The sequence below is a fragment of the Thunnus albacares genome, chromosome 17, assembly GCF_914725855.1.
Source record: "Thunnus albacares chromosome 17, fThuAlb1.1, whole genome shotgun sequence".
Taxonomy (NCBI): Eukaryota; Metazoa; Chordata; class Actinopteri; order Scombriformes; family Scombridae; genus Thunnus; species Thunnus albacares.
The window spans coordinates 1,377,692-1,404,185 of NC_058122.1; the positions used below are offsets into that span (position 1 = coordinate 1,377,692).

At 38.8% G+C, this 26,494-nt stretch overlaps 1 protein-coding gene across 2 annotated transcripts in view; it reads right to left on the reverse strand.

Moving 5' to 3' along the window:
• fbxl16 (F-box and leucine-rich repeat protein 16) overlaps nucleotides 1-24,491 on the reverse strand; it is a 41,623-nt gene extending 17,132 nt beyond the window's left edge. The window contains exons 1-2 of one of the 2 annotated variants that reach the window (XM_044332392.1): nucleotides 24,095-24,491; nucleotides 6,284-6,998 (exon numbers count right to left, since the gene is read on the reverse strand). In XM_044332392.1, coding sequence (XP_044188327.1) covers nucleotides 6,284-6,991 — 708 coding nt within the window. In that variant the 5' untranslated portion in view covers nucleotides 6,992-6,998; nucleotides 24,095-24,491. Of the gene's footprint in view, nucleotides 1-6,283; nucleotides 6,999-10,309; nucleotides 10,396-24,094 lie in introns of those variants that run through there. The other variant, XM_044332391.1, reaches the window with a different exon arrangement.
• Nucleotides 24,492-26,494: the final 2,003 nt, after the last annotated feature.

Genomic DNA, 26,494 nt, shown 5'->3' on the forward strand with positions numbered 1-26,494 from the left:
AAAGGAGGAAACCCTGTGCATGTGTAATTCCCCTCGCCAAGTTTGAAGAGCCTCCCCTTGCTGGGCAAGCTGAGACTTCGCCCCGTGTTCACCCGAACACAATCACCGGAACCAAGAGACAGACTGCTGCTGCAACCCAGTGCTCTCAATTTGCCTGCAGAGGGGAGAAAGGATTTCTCCACAGAGACAAAGGACTGCCTATGTGCCTCTCTCATCTTTAACTGAGTTGACTCTGCTGTTTTCTCCGCAACACCCGCCGAAGATCAGCTGCCGTCAAACCCGCCGACAGAGCAAGAGAACGGCCCCATCAGCATCCCAGCCGGACCTGAAAGACAGACTGAAACACACACCCTACTCACTTTCTGAAGTGACCAAATAAGAGGCATCTGGGCAGAGACAGTGTTATATTGTGTGTTGTTAGCTCTTAGCTTTTTAAGCTTTATTGCTTGTATTATTATTGTGTGAATTGATGGACCACCAAGTCCTTTTGCCTGCTTTACTCTGAGGAGTAGTTAAAGTTTGCTTAGTTGTGTTCACCACGCAAGACTGTCTTGTGTTTGTCCCACTCAAGACTGCTGTGTTTGTGTCACCATGAGTGAGAAAGTAAGTTGTTTGTTGATCGAAAATCAGACGTGCGTTACAGACTACCACCCGTATGCACACTCTCTGTGGGCAACCGCTTCTCTCCCCCCACAGTTGCAGGACTCTGTTTAGAGTCAGCTTTCCCTCCTCTTTCTTTCCCTCTCTTGCTACTAACTTGTTTGATAAATTGAATTGGGTGAGCGCAGCGATGCTGACTCCCAGGCAGTGCCATCTTGCTATTGTCTAACCAAAATACCGTGGTGACATCCGCCATTTGGTTCTTGTGTGATGTGACTTCCTCCCATAGTCACGTCCACACATAAGCATACACACACGCACACACACACAAACACACGCTCGCTCCCACTTGCATGTGTTCTCACTGTACATAGCTGTTGTTATCACTTAGGTAGAATTAGATTTTAGGATTGTGATTTATTGATCAAAGCATCGGCTAACTTTGTTAACTCTGTTATTGTATAATAAACATATTTAAAGAGAAGTCTTCTGTGATAATTGTACTAATTTATTGTGAAAAGTGGCTGATTGAGAGACGCAGAGCTTGAACTCAAACCTTCTTCGTTCACCTGTGAAAATTGGTGTCCCTCAGATATTGGCATTCTAGGTGAACTCTTTCAATGAGACTACCTCACTGTCTGGTTATTGGTCCTGGTTTCTGGGTGGTGCCCCATTACTATTAATTCATATTCATAATTTTATTCATTTTAATAATTAAAAACTATCTCTGATAATTATTGGAGTATATTGGAGTACTGTATTGGAGTACTGTAGTACTGTATTGGAGTACATCAGCTTTTTGCGTTCATATGCTTCACCAACTGCATCCTCCCATGGCACCATCAGTTCTAGGGTGAACAGGGCCTCTTGTAAGGCTGACCATAGGATCAGATACGGCCTAAGACTGGTTGTAATGATCTCTGATGGGAAGCTGAGCCTCTGATCTCGATTGACCTTCATCCTCCAGGCCCGGGCTGTATCCAGTAGACTCAATTCTTTTCTTGCAGTTGACCTCTTAGGTACCTTCCCTGCTGGTACAAAGGCCGTGGTATTTGAGAAGCCATGGGTCAGGGGAGAAAGGGCACTGTTGTTAGTCCTCCTTTCTTCCAGCACTATTAGCAGTTGCTGAAGGACCTGGTTGTGCCTCCAGGTGTAACGTTTTTGGGTGAGGCTGGTCTTGCAGCTGGTGAGCATATGCCTTAGGGTTGCTGTTTGCTGGTGTGCAAAGGGAATGATGGGTCTGATGGTGAAGTTAAGTATTCCTCTTTCCATTTCCCAAAGATCCTTCCAGGCAAGCTTACAGTATTCAAGGTTTTCCCATCTTGTCTGCTGGCCCTGTTTTGCCTGTGAGACTGCCTTTGTACATCATTCTGCCTCCTCCTGCTACCATATTTCTTTTCCCACCTGCTCCCTATTTGTGCCTAGCCCAAAGCCACCTCTTCCATGCTGCACTTGGCCCAAAATATCTCCAAGCCTGAGAGTGGATTTCGCCTGCTGCAATGCCTCAGATAGGTTCCATTTTCCGCCTGCTGCCACTCTGTGAGCTGCCGCCTATGGCATCCTGAGTTTCTGTCAGGGTCATGTCCAGCCTTACCTTGGAACATTTAAATTCTTCAGTAAGGCTAGTGATAGGCAGTTCCAGAGCCCCATTCCAATACAACTTGACATTGCTGAGGCATCATGGGAGTTTGAGCCATTTCTTTATATATGTACTGGTGATGGGAACCTCATACATCATCAGAGGCCACATCAGACGGGAGAGCAATCCAATCTGCAGGCACAAAAGTTTCAACTTACCTGAAGTAGAGTCTTGTCTATGTTAGCAAGACCTTTGATGGTTTCTTCCTCCAATTGCTTATTCTGGTCTGAGTCCTTAAGACTTGCATTGTACCACCATCCTCAGCTCTTGACTGGCATCTCTGATACCATTGGTATAGGTGCTTGCTGAACCTAAACTTCATCCGTGCCCATGTTATGTTGGAATTAAGTCTTTCCAGGAGTCGCTTTGTACAGACGGTTGTGGTCAGAGTGGTAATGTCTTCCATATAAGTGCAGATGGGAGGAAACTATAGTCCGGACTGCAGGCGTTCTCCTCCTACCACCCATTTGGATCCTTTGATGATGAGTTCCATGGCCAGGGTAAAGGTTAGATCCAAAAGCATTGGCCAGGTTGAGGAGTGCAACATGAAGATCTCTTTCTTCCATTTTTGCACAGCTTTCTCGACTTCATTTAGGAGGGCTGTTGTTACACTGGTGTTCTGGTTGAGGAATGGGTGGCATGTCAGGAGGTATGTCCCTCTGTTCATGTCTCTGGTTCTCTGTGTATATTGTTTTCAAATGATCTTCAAGTTCCCTCTTTGACACTTGGAGTGCTCCACTCTTCTCCTTTGTGAACAGCCCTTTCACAAATCTGAATGGATCCTTGTAGAATGATGTTCTTGCCTGCTCCTTCTTCTGGCATTGAATTCTGAGGTTTTCTGCCCTCTGTAGTCTTACCAGGCATTTTTAGGTCTGTTTGCAGGAGGTTGATTCCCTCCCTCTCCTCTATTGAACCTTTCCTCCGTTGCTTCCTCAAGTCCCTTCTCTCCTTGACTAGGCACTCGATTTCTCTTTGCCTTCTGGATTTGGGTGAGGTTGTTGTTTTATTCTTCCTTGGGTCTCTTGCTCCAAACCTTTCTACCCCATATTCATAAATCAGGTTGCTCATCCTCTCCAGCTTCTTCTCTACTGTTCCTTGAAGTCCCTCCAGGATCTTGCTCAGCATTGCCTTGACCATTTCCCTCTCTTTTTTGATGCAGGACTTTGGCCACTTCACATTTGGCTGTATCTTTGTATTGGTTCCAGGTTTTCAGGTGTCATGGATGAATTATCATCCTCTACAACTGGGATATTGATGTGCAGTGCACTGTGGGTTGTGTCTTGCTGCTGAGCTTCACTCAACTGACTCAAACCTTCTCTTAGGAGATACTGATTGATGCAAGGTCCCAGTCTTACCAGCTTCAGGTATTTCATTGGTATATTCTTAGGCCACGGGGTAATGTTACCTTGGACCAGCCACAGCTACATGTTTGGAGCTCGTGTCCTACAGCTGTTGTTTCTGTGCCAATTATGTGATTCGTTGTCATTTCCGTTCCTGTGTCTGTGTCCAAAGAACTAGTTAAACATTTAAAAAGATGATGATGAAGGATGCATATTATATATATTGTGTTTGGACACATAAATACTGGGTATATAGATATTATTACCCTTTAGACGGGTTTTGTTTAATATTTGGTGATACACTTGTATCTTAAATTTGGACATTCAGCAGCACAAGTGTTTCTTGTTTGTGTTATTACAGCATGTTATACTTTTGAGTTTTCTTTTTACACTCATTTTAATAAACCTCTAATTATATTACAAACTGTGGGTCTCCATACTCTCAGAGCATGGACACTATTCTAAAATATTGTGCTGACAAACTAAAACCTACATTTTTTTAAAAAACACCATTTTGTTCCCTTTCTCATCTTTTCTCAAATGGAAATCTTCCATTTAAGGTGCAACAAAATGGTAATGCACAAATCAGCACCCTACAACAGGAAAGTCCATATATAGATCATGCAGCCAACAATTCTAGCTTTCTCCATAGCAACCATCCACTCATCCCAGAATAGCAGCCTAGCCTAGCAGGTATGAAGAGCCATCTGAGAAACACTCTGCCAGCATTATGCCTCTTTTGTTCCTAGCAGTGGAATATGACAGCATAAAGGCAGAGCTAATAAAAACTGAAGTAAATGAAAATCAGAATGTCTTCAAATTTTGGCTACTGCTGTCTAACATGCTCTGTTATGTACCATAACACAAACAATGAGCTACATAATGTCCAAACAAATCCATTTATAAACAAGCTAACAATCAAAACCAGAAAATGGATAATAAGAATGATAATTCATGTATGTGAACCACACAAATAATATTTGAAATTAATATAAAGTATTAATCTTCTCTACCTAATCATTTTTGTGGTTTCAGTCTATAATTGTTGCAGGTCCTCCCCTGTGTGCCCCCACAAATATAATCAACTGTCATCCCAATAGTGATGGCACTGACCTGTGTACCATAAATTCTCAAATAAAAGCCAGTATTCAAAAAATGACAAAGCCTCAAATAATTGGGTGGTCACTAGTAAAGACCAGTAAAAAAAAAAAAAAAAACACTGAGGAGGAGTGAAATTACCTGTGCTTTAATAGCTCAAAGTTAAATTCAACATAATGTCCATTTCCACAGCACTGGTTCCAACAGTGCAACAGAGCCATGTTACACTCACCACTCTGCTGCTCTCACTTTCTCTTTTTAACACTAAGAGCATTTCTCATTCCCTAATTATTCCCAGTCACATCTCCTTCCCACTGTTTTTGCGATTGGTGTTAAGCTAGCACTTCCTGTATATTTCAAATTAAAAGCCTACCAGGACAGGGAGGCTTTGAGCTGCTGGAATGTTTTAAGGTGAAATATCTGTGCCGGAAGTTGATGTGCTGAGTTTCATTGACTTAGCAAAGAGAGTAAAAAAAAGGCACACTGGAAGGCTACTGTATTTGTAAAAACAGAAAGTGAGAGCAGCAGAGTGGTGAGTATGTTATGACACTCTTGTTGTACTGATGGAATCAGTGCATTGGAAATGTAGATTATGTGAGAGAAAATCGAACAGTAGGCCATTCTTTGATGTATTTCTTGTATATATCACACGTTACAAATAGTGTTCTTATGTTAAGTTTAGTGTTATTTTGTTGTTCCACACCTGTTCCAAATGCCTTCATGCTGTGTCTATTCTAAACTTGCTGTGTAAAATGAGACAGTTGAGTGTTTAACAGTTAGTTTAGGCTGTCTTAGTTGGTGATAGGAGTAAATTATAGTTTTGTGGATTTTTATGTCTCTCTAATGTGTTGATTTGACAAGCCTTTAGAGGACAGTGTTGTTTGTTCTTAATTTATTATGGTAGCAATGTTATTTTGTGATGCTACTTGGTTCATGCTTGTGTGCTGTCATATATGGTCGTGAAGAAATACTGTTTCTAAGTATCTATATATAACCTGTAAGGTTAACTATAGATGTATCAAATTCTGCACAGCAGTATGTAAAGGACTGACTGAGTGCCAACTTCTCAGACAAAGAAAAGATAGCTAGGTGGTATGTATCTTTGTCTCCAGAAATATGATGCATTATACTTCTGATTGTATTACTTGATTACATTATTTCATAACCTGACAATGCTCTCCTTGTGTGTTTATTGAGTGATCAAGCAATTTTCTACTACAATTATACCAAATTTATCAAGGCAATGTTGAGTTTGCATCAACAGCGAATTAAAAACATAGAAGATTAGAAAACAGGGAGCCATCAATAATCATATAAAACAGGGGAAATAAGTCATACGTCTGTGGCTCTTTTCACAAATAATCATAACATATAGATGGCTGCTCTGAACTGTTGCTGAACAGTTCCACTACTTTGTTACCTAAATGGCTGCTGAGACTGCAAGCTTTCTCAAAAAGGAGACCTACCACAGCTCTGAGTATAATTAGGAATGCTCTAATCTCCCAGGTACTCTGTACTCCCACCATGTGTAATTTAGAATCATCTCCAACATCAGGGATATTTTTATCCAGTAAACTCTGTCTTTTCCAAACACATCCAGTCTTACCTCCAATCCGGCATCTGTGATGGTGGACCTCTTGAGGCTGACTGAGCGAACACCCTTCTTGGAGAGCGGGTAGTTGTCAATGAACTCACAAATGTCCAGGTCTGACACGCCCACTAAGCAGAAAGACTGGAAGCCACGCAGTGCAAAGGCCTGTAGACTGACAAACTCCTTCTCCCCATTGGGCAACAAGGTATATAGCTCCTTGGCATGCAAGATGGGTGTCACACCCTCCCAGAACTTGGGCTGATACAACACCTTGCGCCATGTCTTGCATACCTGTGCCAACACACATTTTTCAGCTGTGGTGAAGTACCAGAGCAGTCGGTTGAGCAGCTTCTCATCCAGGACAAGTTGGCGCTCCAGCAGCATGGGCTTGGGTAGAGTGAGGGGGGGTAGTTGACGAAGGGATGGCTTCAGGCCCACCAGAGGCTTTCCAGGCTCCAGGTCAGGGCCCAAGAGGGAGGCTGCTGAATGGGGCATGCCAGGGCCGTCCAGGTGGTGGTGGTGGTGGTAGGGAAGGGAGGATGGTGGAGGAGGCAGGATAGAGGGCACCGAGGAGGACTGGCACAGACGGTTCTTGGCAGCAGGTGTGCCCTTGGTGATACTTGCACTGCCCAGACCGTTGGGCTGGCTGGGGGGCAACTTCACCATACCGTTGCGAGTCACGCAGGGAGACTTCAGCTCGCTGGGAGTGGACATGTTCAACATTGGGAACCTGGTGAAAGAAGACAGATTCACAGTGCACTGTTAAACTTGGAGAAAGATGAAGAAGTTTACAGGGTGTGTAAACAATTAGTAATTAATTAATTTAATAAAAATTTATTTATCTGCTTTGGAACTATGACAACATTCATAATAAACAAGCCAACATTTTGCTCAAAACTAGTGACATAGCTAAACAAAAATCCATGTTTAATTCAAGATGAGTATTTACAGAGATGTCACATGAAGTGTGTTTAGTCAAAATCCTCTGTCATTTAACTTTTTGCTCTGGATAGGTTTAGTTAAAGACAAACTTACACATATCAAGCACAGTGTGCAGTGTGCTAACAGGCACTCCAACACACTGCATGGTAGGATGATGGAGGACGATTTATATACATTTCCACAAACTTCTGTACATTAGCATACATATGTTGTCTTTAGGATCTCTACTGGGATATAAAACTAAATGAAATCATTTGAGTTTTGTGCTTTGTAACAATTCTGTGCTAAACACATTTTTGTAGACCAGGGTTTCCTCAGGAAACTGATTAGCAGAGTTGGTATGGTGAGCAGCCCAGCCACCTTCCTGTACACTCCAAATGTCTATACAGTTCTCTGGTGGAACTGATGAAAGTAGTGTAAGAAGAATGTATACTATTAGTATAGAGCTACTGACTATACAAGTCCAGCTGGTGAATATCAGACTTCAAAATAAGCTGACATACTGAACATACAGATAGAGCAGTGGAGGAATACAGTCAATTTTGCTGCAGGACAGGTTGGAGAAATTTCTATGGGAGTTTTAATAATTTCTTTTTGTTTTGTTGTCTATTTTTATTTATTTATTTTTGCTATTGAAATCAATTCTAACTGTTGTGAATTCAAGCTGACTCCAGCTGCCATCCAATTTAAAGGAGCAGTATTACTTTGTAATTAGGGTTAAGTGGAAAGTAGGGATGGTGTTGAAAGCATTTTATCAAAATCCAAATCCAGTATCAAATCCACTACATCTCAAAGATTTCTTAACACTTCTTGTTGGCTGAGAAGGTGCACACTCGATCTGAAAATGAGATGAGCAGCATAATATATGAAATGTCAACTTATGTATCTGACATATTCAACTAACAACTGGAGCCTACTGCACTTCAGCAGCTACTGAAAGTCCTGATTCACAACTATGAAGCTGATCAGATTCAAATACTGATCTGATCTAACTCAAAGTTTAACTGGGGGATTTTTAAAGTGACATTAAGTGATCAGCTGATCAATTGTCTAGAGAAGAGTCTCCACTCTGTGAAGCTACAAAAATACTCATTTGGTGGTGTTTCAGATTGATGTGCCTTTACTCACAAACAATCTTTGTGTGTGTGCAGACAGCAGCTGCAGAGAGCAACAAACATTTTAGTTTAGCCGTTACTGAATTAACCTTAATTAGTTACAGCTGATTTAATCTGCTGCCAGTGATGTCAGTTATTTTAACCAGAGACAGCGACACTTTGTTGATGAGAGTGAGGACAGATAAAGGGTTTGATATGAGATTTGCTAGTGTCGGAGCATAATTAATTGCCATCTGGAAACCGGATCCAATTTGGAACCGGCTATAGGAACCATCTCTGGCGATATCGTGATATATGAGACCATGTGACGATATACATTTCTCTGAGATTTCGCCATACTGTTTATACCTTTATATTTCCCCATTTGAAATCTGTAGAGGTATTATAAAGCTGTGTCAAATATTGTGAATCAGTGAGCAGGTATGCTTTATGGCACAACTTGATTGATATGATTTTTGCATTAATGTGAAGTACCTTGATTTCTAAGTTTTTTATTCACTGATTTATCAAAAACCAGACATTGCCCAGCTATTTATTTTCTCTGCAAATGTTTTGTCAATTTGACAAAATAATCTTAACTCAAAGTCCATGTTTTATCCAGGAATTTCAACCACATCTTACTAAGTTCCTACTATATACTTCATACTTACTTATTACATTTTCTCCATAACAACTGAGCAAACTTCATCTACTGATGAAGACTGTGAGATACAGCTAACAGTCTTGTTTCCCTGATGATACAGGTCTGGAAAAAATTGAGTTAAATTGTTTTCTTTAATATCGTGCCAGGAAAAATAGATGAAAATTAGCTTCTTAGGCTAGCTCTGGCTCATGTACAGTTCTTTTTTCTGTTGATGTCCCTGTCAAATAAATAAAATAAATAAAAATAAGTAGCCCTTGAGTTAAGATGTATTCTGTCAAACTATGTATTTTCAAGGTCTAAAGAGACATTTAATTCTAATGTTTGATTTCTCAGAAATCTACATAATGAGGTGAAATTGAAAATACATAATATAAAGGGTTATGAATATATTTCCTATATATTTTGTCTGACCAACAATGAAAACAAGTATTACATTTATGATTATATAAAACAGAAAAGTAGCAGATCCTTACAGTTGAGCGGGACATATGACAAAATATTTGGTTTTATACCCAAAAAAATAAAATAAAATCTTAATAATCAATGATAAAACTGTAATCTAATTTGTTTTTTCATATATTATTATCATAAATGATAAAGAAAAATAATAAAGAAAAGCAGTTTTCAATCAGCTGAGTCAAAATGTTGCAACTATCATCAGCATGCTGTTTGAATAGGCTGCTTCTCCTTTGTTGTTTGCATTTAACAGAGCTGAACGGTGTATCCAAGTGAAAACACATCATAGTGTAAATGAAAGCTGTGGCTCATGGCCCCATCTAGCCTGTTCTCTGTGATCTCACTGTATCAGCAGCAGGAGGACAGCTCACAGGCTCAAACCGCTCAGTTATGTAACACCCTGACTATAGGGCTTCACACACAACAGCATCCTTCTGTCCCACTCTACTGACACAACCAGCTGTGCTATTTACACCTGCTACATCCATGCACACATACATCCACTCATCTATACACACTGTCTATGAGTTCTCAAGAGCACTTTTCAATATAACCACATCTGGCAGCATTTTACATTTGATGATTTTAAAGTATTTGTTGTCGGTCCCTTAGCAGATGGAGACTGGCTCTGACTCTGCCTCCCCTGTCGCATCACCGAGGTTCCTCCATTACATAATACAGCAATGTTGTCAACTAAGCCGGCTAAAGCAAGCACCCGTGAAGCATTTAAAAAGGCAGACATATTTCAGAACAATGACGGGCTAACCCTTTACAGAACAGATGAAAATATTCACTCAGATGTCAGAAGTCAGGCTAACATATTTCACAAGATTTCACCAAATCCTAAGGTAACAAATGCACAGTCACAGCAAAATCTATATTTACCATTCCTCCGTCATGTGGCTGTGGTACTGTCTCTGTCAGGAGGTGGGATGCTGAAGAATCTGCAGGCTCTGATGCCTGTGATTCACCACAGTCAACAATAACAGGATATCCGGCACTTCACAATAAAACCATCATCTCCATAAATCTACACTGTAAACTACACTGTACACACACTACACACTACACTGTAAAAACCAAGGCTTGGAAATGTTTACTTTAATGTTAAATTTGATTAAGCTGAACCCAATTGTTGCTTTACTAATATATAATAATAATAATCATAATAAATATAGAAAGTTATTTACTACAACTAACTGTATTTTTTTTACTTTTACGTATCCTTCTTTTCTCTAATGTACAGACAGTTACATGATGGAGGCTTTATACACATCTTATTATACATGTGTCAGTAACATGATCTTCTCCCTGATCAAAATTAAAATCATGCAAACTATCATATAGATAAGTGTCCACCTCCTCCACTCCCCCAGACTCTTTCTTTGTACTATATCAACCACAGATCTCATAATGAATCAACATCAGGGTCTGCCTGAGGGACCAGACATCACCAGTGAAAAATACATGTATTGTAACTGGGAATGAAGCCTATAGAACTTTCATCCAGCAACTGAGTTGTTACTAATTAACCTTTTGTGAATTCACTCAACAATCACAGACAAAAAGGATTCTTAATTTGTGCATCTGAAAACTAAAAAATGCATTGATGTCAGCTGTCTTAACTTAGATTTAGATTTATTTGCACAAAGGATACAATAAAAATATTACACAGTAAAAAGTTATATTAAATTGTGCAGGAGAGGAAGGAAGCCCAAAGGGCTTATACAAAGTCCACCCCTTCACTTCAACAAATCATAATACATACTGAGTCATAAAACAATATAACATCAAATAGACAAAGAAACATACAGTTTCTTTGTACGTACAACTTTGTACAGTGGTGGAAGAAGTACTGAGATCCTTTACTTGCATGAAAGTACCAATACAGCAATTACAAGTAAAAGTCCTGCATGAAAAATCCTACTACAGTAAAAGTACATAAGTATTATGAGCTTGATGTGGTTAAAGTATTGCAGTAAAAGTAGTGTTTTTTTCCCCTCTGACTGATATATTATTATATATGACATCATTAGATTATTAATAGTGAAGCATCAGTGTTAGAGCAGCATGTTACTGTTGTAGCTGCTGGAGGTGGAGCTAGTTTCAACTACTTTATATACAGTTAGCTAGTTTAGTCCAGTGGTTCCCAACCTAGGGGTCAGGCAACTCCAAAGGGTCAGCAGATAAATCTGAGGGGTGGTGAGATGATTAATGGGAGAGGAAAGAAGAAAAAACAAAGTTCTAATACACAAATCTGTTTTCTTCTAATCTTTGATTTTTGCTGAAATATTGGATCATTTGAACATTTATTGAAATGAAAGCATGTGAGAAGTTTAGAGGGAAAAATCACTATTTGTTGGAGCTGTTAACAACTCATAGACATGTGAAATGTGACCCCGACTACACACTGCTTTTTATAAGACGTCAAAAGCCAAAAAGGTTGGAAACCACACATCTTTAATAATGTGTTGTATTTTAAAAGCTTGTTATATTATCCATTGAGTCAAATCTGCATCTGAAAAATAACTAAAGCTGTCAAATAAATGTAGTGGAGTAGAAAGTACAATATTTCCCTCTGAAATATAGTGGAGTGGAAGCATAAAGTAGCATCACATGGAAATACTCAAGTAAAGCACAAGTAACTCAAAATTGTACTTAAGTACAGTACTTGAGTAAATGCACTTAGTTACTTTCCACCATTGACTTTGTAGTTATTTACAATCTAAACAATCTATGTTTTTAGGAATGTATATTCATTACAACAAGGCATTCTGTTGTTGTAATTGGTAGTAAAGATATTACAATCAAACCTGAATGTAACAATAACTCTTTCTATGTGTTGTATCATTAATCTCATAATTTTGTATACATAGATTCTTTAAGAGTATCTAAAATGAAAAGTGTATATGTACAGATGAAGAGTTGAATCCCAGAATACATTCATTTGATTATTAATTTGTTAACCTATTTAGCTTTTTCCATGTTATTTATTTTGTTATCTTTTGTAATTATTTCTTGCTTTCTTTTTATATACCTTATATAATTTGGAATGATGTTTGTATGCACAGTAATGCACCTTGTAGCTGCTGCATGATGTCATAATTATTGTTGTTACATTTCAATAAAGAAAGAGATTTATATTTTTGGAGATATTACACCTGTTGTCATTTGAGGAAACAAAACTGCAGACCCTCAAAGCAAGCCACACTCTGTACAGTGATAACATTTTCTCAGAAAAGTGTCTACTGTACGATTTCTCTTTGATTACAGTTGCAAATCACTGTTTCTGCTGAAATTCAAACACTCATATATACTTCTTTCATCACACACAATATGAAATAATGACCATCAGCCATAGACAAAAGGAATGATGTGAGGATAAAGTACAGGGCAGGAAGATTATTTTGACATATCATTTGTGCAACTTTGGGGCAAACTTTAAGTCTGTTCTGAAAGCAGCAGTGGTGGAAGAAGTACTCAGATCTTTTACTTAAGTAAAAGTAGCAATACCACAAAATTACTCCATTATGAGTAAAATTCTTTCATTTTAGATCCTACTTAAGTACAAGTACAGAAAGTACAGAAGTGTTATCAGATCAAGATATTTAAAGTAAAAGTACTCTTTTTGGAGAAAAATTGCCCGCTGTGACTGTGACTGATAAGTTCTGCCACACAAACTTCATTTTTTAGATTTTCTCTAAACTCAACAATCCTCAAACAATTATTTATTTGGTCGAACTTTTTTTTAGTATTTTATAAGTTTATGATATATTATTTCATGTACAAATTTTAATATGAAAAGTTACTACAGCTGTCAAAAAAGTTGTTGAGTTGAAAGTACACTGTCTCCCTCTGAAATGTAGTGGAGTGGAAGTACAAAGAAGCATAAAATGGAAAAATCCAAGTAAAGAACAGATACCTAAAAACTGTACTTAAGATCAGTACTTGAGTAAATGTATTTAGTTACTTTCCACCACTGGAAGGTAGGGTCAGTTCTTCCAATGGAAAAAGAATTATTGTGGAAGGGTGTCAAATTCAGCCACACTACTTCTCAGAGTGAATGTGCACATTTCACACTGAATGGCCATGTGTCAACACACTCTTTTAGACCATCTATTTAGCCTACATTTAGTAAACCCTGCTGTTGGTATGGTGATTTAACAGTGCATTAGACTCCAGCCTGTAAACAGAACAACAGGTTAGAACTGCAGTGTAAGATCTGTGCTTGTCAATTCACAGTAAGTACAAGATTCATACAATATGCCATGAAACATATATCCTTTATGACACTGGCTGTTTTAGGCATTATATTACAGTTCCCTCTACTTGGTAGATTTTGAAGGTGAATTTTGAATTGCAGTCAATCATTCATGAGAGTGCATTCTTTTAGATTGTCAGTTACAGTAAATCCTGGCCAGCTATTAGATCCCTTTCTTTGTAAAGAGTATTTACTCTGATGTAACATGATATCCTTTTGTAGATATGTATCATATATCTCATGTTTTTTTTTTTAAAGCTGACTACTCTGTCATGAGGTGCTGGAACTTATACAAGGAGACACACTTAACACGCTCACATTCACACACATATCATACGCTACTGTACTTTTGACTGAGCTAACAGTCTTGTTCCCCTGATGAATCACTCTCACTGGGCTAAACAAAATTTTGTTGAAGAGCACCATTACTGTGTTTATCCCACAGAGCCTGGGGTTAAAGATGACCACAACAACATGTACTCTCCAACACAGTCTTACTACAAATAGTGATGTACGGTCTCACTGCAAATTCGGCAAAGTCAACACATGCTGTGAAACAGATCTGCATGAATCACTCCATTCCATTATCCCCCAGTCCATCCGAATTCCATGATTCATGGAACTGCTGGTAAGACTAAATTCTACGGTGTCCCTGAGGTGCAAAACACATTGACAAATCAGAAAACACGTTTTATAAAATATAACATTTTAGAAAACACAACAACAAAACCGCAAAACAACAACATTTCAAGAAACACACAAAACTGAAAACACAACATTTTACAAAACAGAAATGTTTTAGATTGGACAGAGTCTAAGTCAGTTCAGAGTTCTTCAGATTTCAAGGTTTGGTCAACAAGACTTAACAACAATCGTGGGTGTTGGCACTGTCTGGGCCAATAATTTACACATTTGTCTTGAACCTCTTACAAGGTAATTTCCTGTTTACGCTTTCTAAGACCTCTGCAGTTTTGTCTCCCATCTTATCAGTCCTACTTCTTTTAAGTATGTTTTAAGAGTTCAAAGGGACATTGTGATATGTTGAAGGCATATTGAGAATAACATCATATGGATACCCTGTGTTGATATATCCAATTATTTTTTCAATCTTTTCTTACATCCTTTCAAACTCAGCTTAAAATGTGTGCATTGACACTACCAAGAGGTTACAATGTGAGTAACAGGAAACAGCAAATGATGTTGACCTCTTGTCAAGAGGGTCAAGACAAAGATGTATATAAGTGGTCCAGGCAGTGCCCATCAGCGTATCCGTGGGTGTTTACTCCTGTATAGTATGACTGACCAAACACAAATTGACTTGGGTTCTGTCCAATCTAAAACAAGAATTGTTGTCACTACCTTTTCCGTCTAGTGAAATGTTTTTGTTGTTTTCTCAGGTGTTGTGCTTTCCAGTTTTGTTAATGTGTTTTCAAGGGATGTGTAGAGGGTCCAGTATTTGTATTTGTATTTGTATTCAAATAAAAGTGGAGAGAGGCTTAAAAATCCTGTTTTTGTTTTTATTACACTTTTCATTTTAGAAAATTAAAGTATTACAATAAGTGCTCATGAATAAACTACCTTACAAAGGAGGTCCCCACACCGGGTCTCGAACTGGAGTCTCCCAGATCATAGATGACTGCACTGACTACTGAGCGAACACTTTACTCATTACCTCAATGCAGACAGACATCTACCTATTTATACACCCATAACACAGAGACAGCACAGCATGAAACATGTAGGGAAGAACTTCAAAGGCAGTTATTGCTTTGCACTGTTTTTTTACAACTTAACAGGTGGAAAGGAGAAAGGGAGAAACAGGTTATGGAGAGTCCCCTCGTGTGTGTCAGTAGCTCAGCTTTATCTCTGGAGAACACCCTCAACTCTGGGAGTGATGTCCAAATTAGGAAATGTGCGTCATGTAGCAGGTGGATGTGACTCCCCTCTTTGAGACCTGCTGATAGACTTAACAGTGGAGCAGAGGACAGAAACTGAGATAGTGATGTAACCGACTTGTGCGCTGGTATTTTTTTTTTCTTCCGAAAAACAAATAATTTTAAAAATATTGGTATGAAACAAATATTCGTAAAAAAAAAACACTATTTGTGCTTTTCCGGTTAACGTATTTGTATTCGGGCACACCCCTAGTGTTTTCTGAAATGTTGTATTTAATGAAATGTTGTTGCAGGCCACCGTAGAATTCATCACTTCTAGGATCAGGAATTTGCATCCTCAGGCCACACTGTCACCCCATGTACAAGTAATTCAATAATCATTAGCTCAGTTGATATGGATATTTAGTTTTTTCTCTTGTTCTTAGTTTCTCATGCAGACAATTTGGGCTTCAGCATCTTGCTTAAGGACACTTAAGATGTATAGCCAGGGGTCAAACCACCCCTTAAATTAATGATCCACCTACTCTACCAACTGAACTACACTCAAGGCTGGATTATGTAACCTAAGGGGGCCAGGGCAAAAGTGAGCTGTGATCAGACCTCAAGATTTTAGATATTAGATATTAAAACTAGATTTTGACACTGCTAACTCTATAAGGACCACCAGAAACATCTAGTGGAGACCCTGACGTGGATGAGCTGTCTTAACATCTAGCCAGAGTCTTCAAGTCACAAGGAGTTAGTGCTTATCACAAACCATTCAACGCCTTAACATCTGTCTGTCACACCCTAAAGACAGACACCTTCCTAGAGGAAGACAGGATTGCTGTATGACATCATCATGACATCACATGTTAGCTGTGGGGAACACTCTCACAGTATCCACTGAGAAGAGGTCACAGACCATAGAAAGATTAAGGAAACCATCGAGAAGACCAACTTTGAACAGAGACAAATGTTACCATCTCCCACATATACATAGACCTGTTATCGCATGAGTTAAAGTACAGGTTCACAGTTTTTCAAGTGTGTTTTAAAACAACAGTCAGGAACCCAGATGAACACTGAAACTTTTTTTGCCATAATCATTCCTCCTGTTCATACGGACCTTTGTTTTAGTATCCTAATACAGAATACAGGAAGTATCCTCAGAAGTAAGGGTGTGGAGGTTGAGGTGGTATGTGCGTGTGTAGCACATTTGATTTTCATGCAGGTGACCAGAGTTCACAAACCTGCATTTAATGTTTGTCTTTTTATTAACCGTAACCATGACCTTTCCCTTGACTTAATAAAATGTTTTAGTTGCATAACATTAAACATTGAAACATTGAAACATGTTTCTTGCTGTAATCATTCCTCCTGTTCATACTGACCATTAGAAGCTCCCTTCATAATGCACTTACAATGTAAGTGATGGGGGACAAAATCTACAGTCCTCCTTCTGTGCAAAAATGTCTTCAAATGTATTTGAAAGTTTATCTGAAGCTAATATGAAGCTTCAGTCATCCAGATGAGTCAAATCAAGTAGATATCTTTCTTTTTTGTTACTGTACTTCCACCACAGCTCAACAGGGAAACACTGTCTGATGAAACACAAAGAGGGAATTTGATGCTAAAAAGACTGTAAATGTGTCAGATATCCACTTGATATGACTAACTCAGACTGCTGAAGCCTCATATAAGCTTCAGATAAACTTTTAAATGCATTTTTGACCAAGTGACTGTGTGGACACACTGTGGATTTTGGACTACATCACTTACATTGAAGCACATTTGAAGGGGATCTTTTAATAGCCAGTATGAACAGGAGGAATGATTACAGCGAGGAAAACCTCTTTCACTGTTCATATGGACACCTGACTGATGTTTGAAGGGAATCTTGAAAAATTGTGAACCTATCCTTTAAGTTCTATTCTCAGGTCACATGATGACAACTGACCTACTATATCTACATTTCTTGAATTTATACCAATGGATATAGTTGAAAGTTGTTACATACATTTTCTAACTGTTGTTATGACTGGCTGGCAGGCCACAACAAAGGAGGGTGAAGCACTTTCCATATTTTAAATATAAATGTTGCTCTAATAGGTTACATCCATTGTGTTTTTGCAGGAAAACTACTAACTAAATGGCACTTATATATATATATATTATTATATATTATATTAATTTTCATTTGTAACACTGGAAGGCTCAAAAAGCTGCAAAGGCCTTCCCAGCTAATTCCCATATACAGTAGTATGGCTCACATGTAGCACAATAACTGGGTAGGGAACAGAATGGACATACATTGAAAAATATCTCAGAAAAATGCGTGTATGTTGTGTGTGTGTGTGTGTGTGTGTGTGTGTGTGTGTGTGTGTGTGTGTGTGTGTGTGTGTGTGTGTGTGTGTGTGTGTGTGCATGTGTGTGCGCAACAACCATTTTACTTATTTTGTCACCAAGATTATTTTGAGATTCATTTTGGTGAGATATTAATGATTCAGAGTGTGGTCATTTCATCAAATGAAAACCTACTTCAAAATTTGTTTCAATCTTTCTTAAAGATGTGAGGACTCTAAATCTGATATATCATATGATATCATTCTGTCAGTTCATTCTTGACCTTGGATACAGCAGTTGTAGTCGCTACCAGTGACTTTGTCTGCCTCTGTGGATCTTGCCACACTCTAACAGAAATTAATAAATACCTATGTATAACACAAACAGAGCCAATGTGGTGTGTGATATTCAGGTTTGGTGAAGATACTGTATATATTACAGTGAGGATAACAAGTGTACAGGTGTGTTGAAGTGTCATCAACTGAGCCCAGCTGAACTGCTGATGTCAGAGAGAACACTGTTGTTGTCATTGAATCCTCTCATTCTTGCAAGTTTGAACTACCAAGTTCAACTTGCAAAGTTCCTATTCCCAAGAACACAAGCTGGAACTTGGCATACTCTGTGTTGAGAAAGGCCTACAAACAAGCTGTCATAGCAAGAGCAGTGCCACAGATGCATGATGGTAGAAGAGAGAGAGGACCAATGTTAGGTCAACTTCTGTCTGAGGTAGTGTGGTGGTAAAGGCACAGTGAGGTGCAGAGCAACATGACCACACAGTCTAATCGGTCTGTCTGATGCTACAATTGATCATCATCATCATGACAGACTGAGACATTGTCTTCCCCGCTGGGCTTATCTGTGTCAGCCAAGTAATAATACGTCATGATAACCTGAAATGATATTGGTAAGGATTAAGCATTATGAGAGATGAGCAGTACTCTCCGGCAAATCAGCCGTTTCTGCTGTGTTCACTACAGCTGCTCCTGCTTTGTCTGCAGGCTGCATCTCACACGGGGGGGGGGGGGGTTGTTTTGTTTTTTTCTCCCCATCATAGCTTTAAAGGGTAAAAATTTGCATTTGACATGTAATTCTCATGCAATTAACAGATCTTTGTGAAAGGCACCTTTGATATTTACATTTTGCTGATCGCTGTGTAGACTGAAAACATAATAACACAATCAATGAAACTGCTAACAAACTAAAAAAAACAATATTTTAGTAGAGGATTACATCTGTCACCTCATATTTCATCTCCACTTTATCATTATCAGCTCTAGGAAGTGTGTATGATTGGTCTGAAAGGTGAGGCACGCACATTCTCAGCGCAGTTTATGTGTGGGAAATTGCATATGCATGTCTGTGTGTGCATGTGGCTGCTGATGTATATAATGAATGTATTGGTGTATATTTTGGAGTGTGCAAGGTGCCTAATGGTTGAAGAAGTTTTCAGATCCTTTACTAAGGTAAAAGGTAGCAACATCACAATATGAACATACCCTGTTAATTAAAAGTTCTTCATTCAAATTTTCCTCAAATAAAAGTAAAGTATTATTATCAGCAGAATGTATTTAGGTAGAGGTGGTTGATATGCATCAACCTAAACTCAAGGTCCACATTCTAGCCTTTTCCAGAGATTTCATCCGGATCTGATGAGAAATGGGGTCACGTGATCTAACACACATTAATACATAATGAGGATGGTTCTGTCATACTAGGTACATCTAAATTAAGAATATTCACATGTTGAATTGTTACTCAGACTTTGAATTTCTCCATGTACAAACTTGTTGATTCTCAGCCTCTAATGCTTTCTGAGAGATTGATAATCCTGATCATACCATTCTTACGTGCCATACTGTGTATATTAATCCATACATCCTTGTCTGTGATCTTCCTTACAGTCATAATGTGCTTTACATCCTCAGTTTTCTACATCTTGTTGTTTGGATATTTATCTCTGTAGTTGGTATCAGTGACTCCATGTAATTATTTTTATATACTATTTTTAGTATTTAGTAGTATTATTTTATCCATGAAGTCATGATGAAACTCTTCCCTCACTACATCCAAAACAATTTTTCCCTAGTCTTTATATCCTTTCATATAACCAAATGCTCATTATCTGAGTTTGCTATTGAAGATGTTATTCTGAACATGCTGTCATCAACAGTTTTCGTAGGGACTGAAAACTGTATGCAGTGAAGACTGTGGATTTCTCAGAGTAATCATTACATTGTTTCCAAAATTACACAATTTTCTTTTTTTTTTTACATAAAAATTTCAATTCTCTGTGAACCAAAAGTAAAATTCCATGTAATTCAGTTCTTCCTAGTCAAAATGAACATTTCAGATATCCACACTGACATTCTTCCTTGGGCAAATTATGTCACTTTTGCCATTCATGTGTATTGGGCTTTCAATTTCAGAGATCCACAATTACATTTTTGATATTTAGAATGAACATTCTGGATATCTGCAACAGAATTCTCACTAGGAAAAACTCCCATTTCAGATATCTACAATCCAATTGTTACTAGTCATAACTTAAGTCGGCATTTGCTGTTGGAGAAGAAAGAAAAAGCCCACCACTAGATGTCGAACTGTGCATGTCCTAAATTTAGGGATGATTTTTGGCTGGACCGCACAGGGGTCAGCCCAAGCCCCTAGGATTGGCTTTGAAGCCAATTTGACATGGTGGCCAAACTGTGGAATTACAACTTTCGGGTCCAACAGGGGCCCAAAAATAATTTTTCCCACACACAATCATGGGAAAAGGAGCGGCTGTAAAATGGTGGATACATTTTTTTGAAAGTCACAGCCCCCGCCAAATGACTTGTTTCATTATCCAATTTTGATCCATTCAGTCCAATCACATTTCGAAAGTCTAGAAGAGCTGCATGATTCATTTGTTTTATCCCCATTCAAGTTAGCCAGAGGGCTAAACCAGAAGTTAGCTGTCTCAGCCGGCAGAAGTTTATGGTGAGTATGCTCTATGGGCGCATAGTATGTTTTCATCCAGGTAATTTCTTAGGAGGGGAAGAACCAAGTTGATATGCTGTATGAAGTTCTCTTTATACATCCATGGGCCAGCCCAAATGAACTCAGATCAAACTGTCAAACTGGGCAGTGCTGATCAAATATGGATCAAGATCCTGTTACTGCATTGCATATTTCTTGCCTCAAATGTTTTCAGATACATATTTTAGTGTACTGTTTCCATGTAATATATTAAAGTTTTTGAACAGGCTGCCATTTTGAAAACGGACGAGCCAAAACCAAACCAAGCACCACCTAACTCGCAGTACGTCACCCATTACGTTGATTTTACGTCAATTACAATTTCAGATATCTAAAACTGCATTCTTGATGGGAAGAATTACAATTATGGATATCCACAATATTTATACAGATGTCCAAAATTGTATTTTTCCTAAAAAAAAAAGAAAAGAAATTGCAGTACAATTTTTTCACACATCAATTTTATTAGTCAGAATGTAATTTTGGATATTCAAAATTACATTATAGATATCTGGAATGGATTTTTATTTTGGATATCTGAAATTGAAACTATGACTAGTACAAATTGGATTGTAGATATCTGAAATGGGAGTTTTTCCAAGTAAGAATTCTTTTGCAGATATCCAGAATGTTCACGTCAATATCAAAAATGTAATTGTGGATATCTGAAATTGAAAGTCCAATATACATATATTGCAAAAAGTGACATCATTTGTCCAAGGAAGAATGATGATATGGATATCTGAAATGACAATCGTGGATAGGAAGAATGTCATTTTGGTTATCTGAAATGTTCATTTTGACTAGGAAGAATTGAATTAAGGATATCTGCAATATATATCCAGTCTGGCTATTAAATGTTAAAATGGCTTGCCATAGAAGCACAGTGAGAGAATTCACTCCTCATCACATCTGCTCCCACATCACAGGTAGCTACTGCATCATGTTTACTGTTTTTTGTTTTTTTTTTTAAAGTGTTTACTGTTGTTTTTTTTGTTTTTTTATTAAGCTCATGTCTCATGAGGCCCCTGGGGGATAAGACATAGGCTTCGGGTAAGACATGATAACTACCTGTAGTGGTGCTACAATATCGTATCATTTATGGAGATAATTCAAATAAGTTTAGGCTGTGTTGTGATACTGACCAAGAAACAATCTTATCAGTTGCAAATATATGCATCATCACATCATCACAAGGAGAGAGCAGAAGTAACATTGCAAATGAAGCATTCAGAGCTTTTGACTTGCAGGCAGCATTTTTACATACAGTACGTTCACCTCAAGTTTTGGAACTTTGACCGTGTTTAACATAGACATCTGACATGATAACAGTATAAAAATAACAGAAAATACCAAAAAGCACCATATGTCTACTTTATGTAATTGTTGGCAAACAAAACATCTGATTGATTTAGGGATACATTTGTGGTTGTTTTTCTATGTAATGATGCAACTAAAACATAATAAATGGTTGGAATTCTGAGCAATGTTGATTATTTCACTCTTAATGAAGTGAAATAATCTCAGTTAAGTGTTTGAACAATCAGATACTTGTCAAGAATGTAGTAGTGTCATACAAGAGTTTTTTCATCTATAAAGCTACATATGGGAAAAGTTAAAAGGGGCACTCTACCAATTGAACAAGTCACTTTACTAGTCATGGTTAGTACTACTCAGCTCCTGAAAACTGTTGTATAATGTCTCCTGTGGCTCTGGAGGAGCTTTGTCAAGTTTGCGGAAATAACCCTGATGATGTCATAGTAATGTCATCATGAAGAATTATTCCTATTGAATTGCATTAGTGGAAGTTTAGGCTCCAGGTTTTGGAGCTTGACCCATACTGCAGAATATAAGTCAAGATATGTCTATTCTGCTGCTTTGAGTTGATCATTTGTTTTTTAATCTCTCTCTCTGGCCCCCTAAGTTTATGGAAGTGCAAGCACTGTTTTCAGGTTACAATGAAATTTCAGATGATTAATCCTTTCAGCCACACCAAAGCTGGATTACCTGGGGTCCAAGGACAAGTTTTGGGAATCTGGGACCAAAAGTACTGAGTTTACTGTGCATCAATTGGTTTGTGGTAATTTGATAAATGCACATTTGTTATGAAATTTGTACAACTAAGGCAGGTCATACATTAATAATCTAGTCTTGTCTTATAGAGGGCCCTGACTCAAAATCTACTTTAAAGAAATGTTGTTATATTGTGCTCCTGTATTCCTAGATAAAGTTGTGTTTAATCAAACTAACCAGCACACAGAAACCTGTAGGGCCAGGTGGTGTTATTCCATGGGCATAATGAATCCTCAATGTGTAGTCTGTTTGCATTGGAATTAATGGGAATTTGGAGGCTACAGGGCAACATGCACAGGCACCCTAACGGTATGAGTTTGTCAGTCATTAATAACTCAAAACTCATGCTGTACAGCCAGACATTGTTCAAATGAGCAGAACTCTAGTCAATATTCTAGATGAAATCCCAAAGATTTCATAGAAAGCTATATTTTGATGATATGTGTATAAAATGATGTCCAAGAGAGCAACAATATTTCGTGCTTAAAAACGTCTCTCCGTATAAACATAATACAGCTTCAGTGAAGAGATAGAACAAGCTCATTCTCAATAAACATGTCAGAAAGTGAGGAATACGATGTTATCTCCAACCTTGCAGCTACTTCAGGAGAAAGGGGGGGGGAACTGTATGTCAAAGGGTTAAGTCACTATATTTAGGCTAACATTAGAAGGTATAGAAACATGTAATGTGGTGTAATCAGGGCAACAGCAGCAAAACACAGAAAACACCTCATATCAAAAACAGAAAGATATCACACTGCTGCACAAACGATAACCAAAGCGGGTAGCGTCACTGACAGACGCTGACGTCATTGTGTTTGTTAATAATACGCAGCTCGATGCGGCTGATCAGCTCCGTCTCCCACAGGCCCCACCGTGCACACACAAAGAGCTGGAACACCCAGCGCCATACACTCACATCACCCCCCGATCTCTCTGCAGTCTCCTCCGCCTCGTCTGAGCGGAGGAGCCGCAGTATGGATGCTGCTGCCATAACCCAACATCCCGTCATCCATCACAAGCACAGACACGCTACACACACACACACACTGCACCCATGGACACATCCTCCTCGTCCGGCCTTTTTTTTTCGCATACCTCTCAGATGAAAATTCACTCGGGCATTAATCCATGATCAGCACGCTGTTATCACTGCCTATCGATCACGTTTCTCCCCGCGTTGCGGCGCAGATAGGGCGAAATAAATAATTGTCAGGAGGCAGCCCTGCCCGTTATTTCCTATCGGGAGGCGAGAGATGCACCCATAGACACAAGAAGAGCCCCCCCGAGTCCAAAATCTGAATGAATCAAACGTAGGGGAGCACCGATAAACAGCCTCCTCTTGAAAATTGTTCAATTCTGAGCAAAAGAGCTTCACTGTTGTGTTTTCGATCGCCTAGTCCTCCTCCACAACAGAGTGGCCCTCTGTCTCGTAATTTCTCCTCCACACACGCACACACGCACACACACGCAGAGCGGAGCAGCCCTGTCACATTTAAAGAGATAGGATAGGGCAGCTGGAGCAGCGCTGTGCACACAGCCACTCTGCCTGCTTCTTATGTAACCTGAGCAGCAGCTTCTGATTGTTCTGCAGCCCAGACACACACATACTGTAAATGAACCACAGGTCACTGGTTTACCTGCGAGCATATGTGTGTGTGTGCGTGTGATTACGGCCAGGATCGCGCACAAACTATCAGAGGGGCAGGGGTGAAATGCACCCTGATGTGGGGCAGCACAGGGGCAGGCATACTGGCACACTCTGGGCTTGAGTGACTTTAGACTGATTGACTGTCTGTCTCACAAATAAACAGACATTCTTGAGCATGAGTAAATCTCTCATTGGAATAGAAAGACTTTCTAAAGTTAGAGTTATTAATAGTTTTTATATTAACCTGTTCAATCAAAGGCCAAAAAAATTCATTTTTGGCCACTCAGTGTCTCTTATTAGCTTCAAGTATGGATGTATAGCACATTTTCTTTTTTAGGAAAAGAACTTTAAAGTTAATGAAAATTTAGAATAAATCATTGCTGTTAAACTGTATATAAGATTGTAATCATGTAGAAAAGCCTAGAAAAGGCCCATTACAAAATTCATTTATTAGAATTGTAGCATTAACACAACTAATCAGAGAAGTCTGTGAGGTTTTCAGTGTAACTAACATCAACATTGTGTTTGCAATAGCATCAGATCCATAAATAACACTGGCAGAAAATGGATAAAGTGCAACAACAAACCTTTACTCAGCTTTTATTACAGTCACAAACCTTTCTGACTTCATAGAAGTCAAGGTTCAACACTTAGAACATGAACATGTAAACATATGGAATCACTCAACAGATAAAAATGCAATGGGACATGAAGAATGAAGTAATAATAAATGAATAATGAAATGTTCTTTTTTTACAACCTTCAGGAGAATGAGACAATGGACTGCCATGACAACACACATCTTACTAACTAAGTTTGCTGATAAGGGTTATTGAATTATTGAATGTCACAAGCCAATGTCAATGTCACAATGACACAAGCCTCGCTTCAAAAATGGGCATAGACTGATAGGGTTAACACAGAAAGAGTTAGGGTCATAGAATTTTAAAAAAAGGATATAGCCAACGTGATGTCACCCATTGATTTGTGAACTCCCATTTTGGAGCCTCGAGTTTGCATTTTGAATGTCGCCATCTTGGATTTGTGGAGCCAGAAGTGATCATATTTGGATGTGAGGGTGGAGCTGACCATAACTCTAGCTGCTAGCCTGGTTAGCTCTGTTATTGAGATCTGCTGATCAATGTTCAACTAATCAGTGAAGAAAGTGTCCAGGAGCCTTTGATGTCTTAAGCCGACAATATTTATTGAAGCTTGGCCAAGGAGAATGGAGAAATTATCAATATAGCAGTCTGTGCATGATGCTGCCTCAATTCTGACTATTCGGTCCCCTGTGGTCAGTCTTTAAACCCCTACAGATCATGCCACAAATACTATACTCCCAGAAGTGGTCAAACTCAATGCATCTACAGTATGCAAAATTGTCCTATTGGTTTGTTAGTTTCTAAACAAGGAAATGTGTTTTTATGGAGCTTCAGGTCACCATCAGCACATTTTGGTCTGGAGCCACTGTTGTCTGATTATGACGATGGAATCTACACAGTCACCTATCTGTGGTGTCTAGGGAGTCACACACCCATCTCCTCTGACCTTGGTTACCGTGACAACACCGATTCAATCTTTATCAGAATGGCTCCTGCTTTCTCCAAACACCAGCTGCTCTACGTTTCAAGGAGAAGAGACAGTTGTCTCTTTCTGCTGAGATTTACTGCTGCCTTCACTGTGACCCCGAGCCCCATGCTTGACCCAGTGTAACCCAATTTGTGGCCCCTAAAGATAGAAAATTCCATAACAAGCACTGTGATAATGCTAATGCTAATACTAATGCTAATTTTTGCTAGTGAAAAACAGGCTTAAAACTATTAAAACAAAATGTACTTAACTGAACA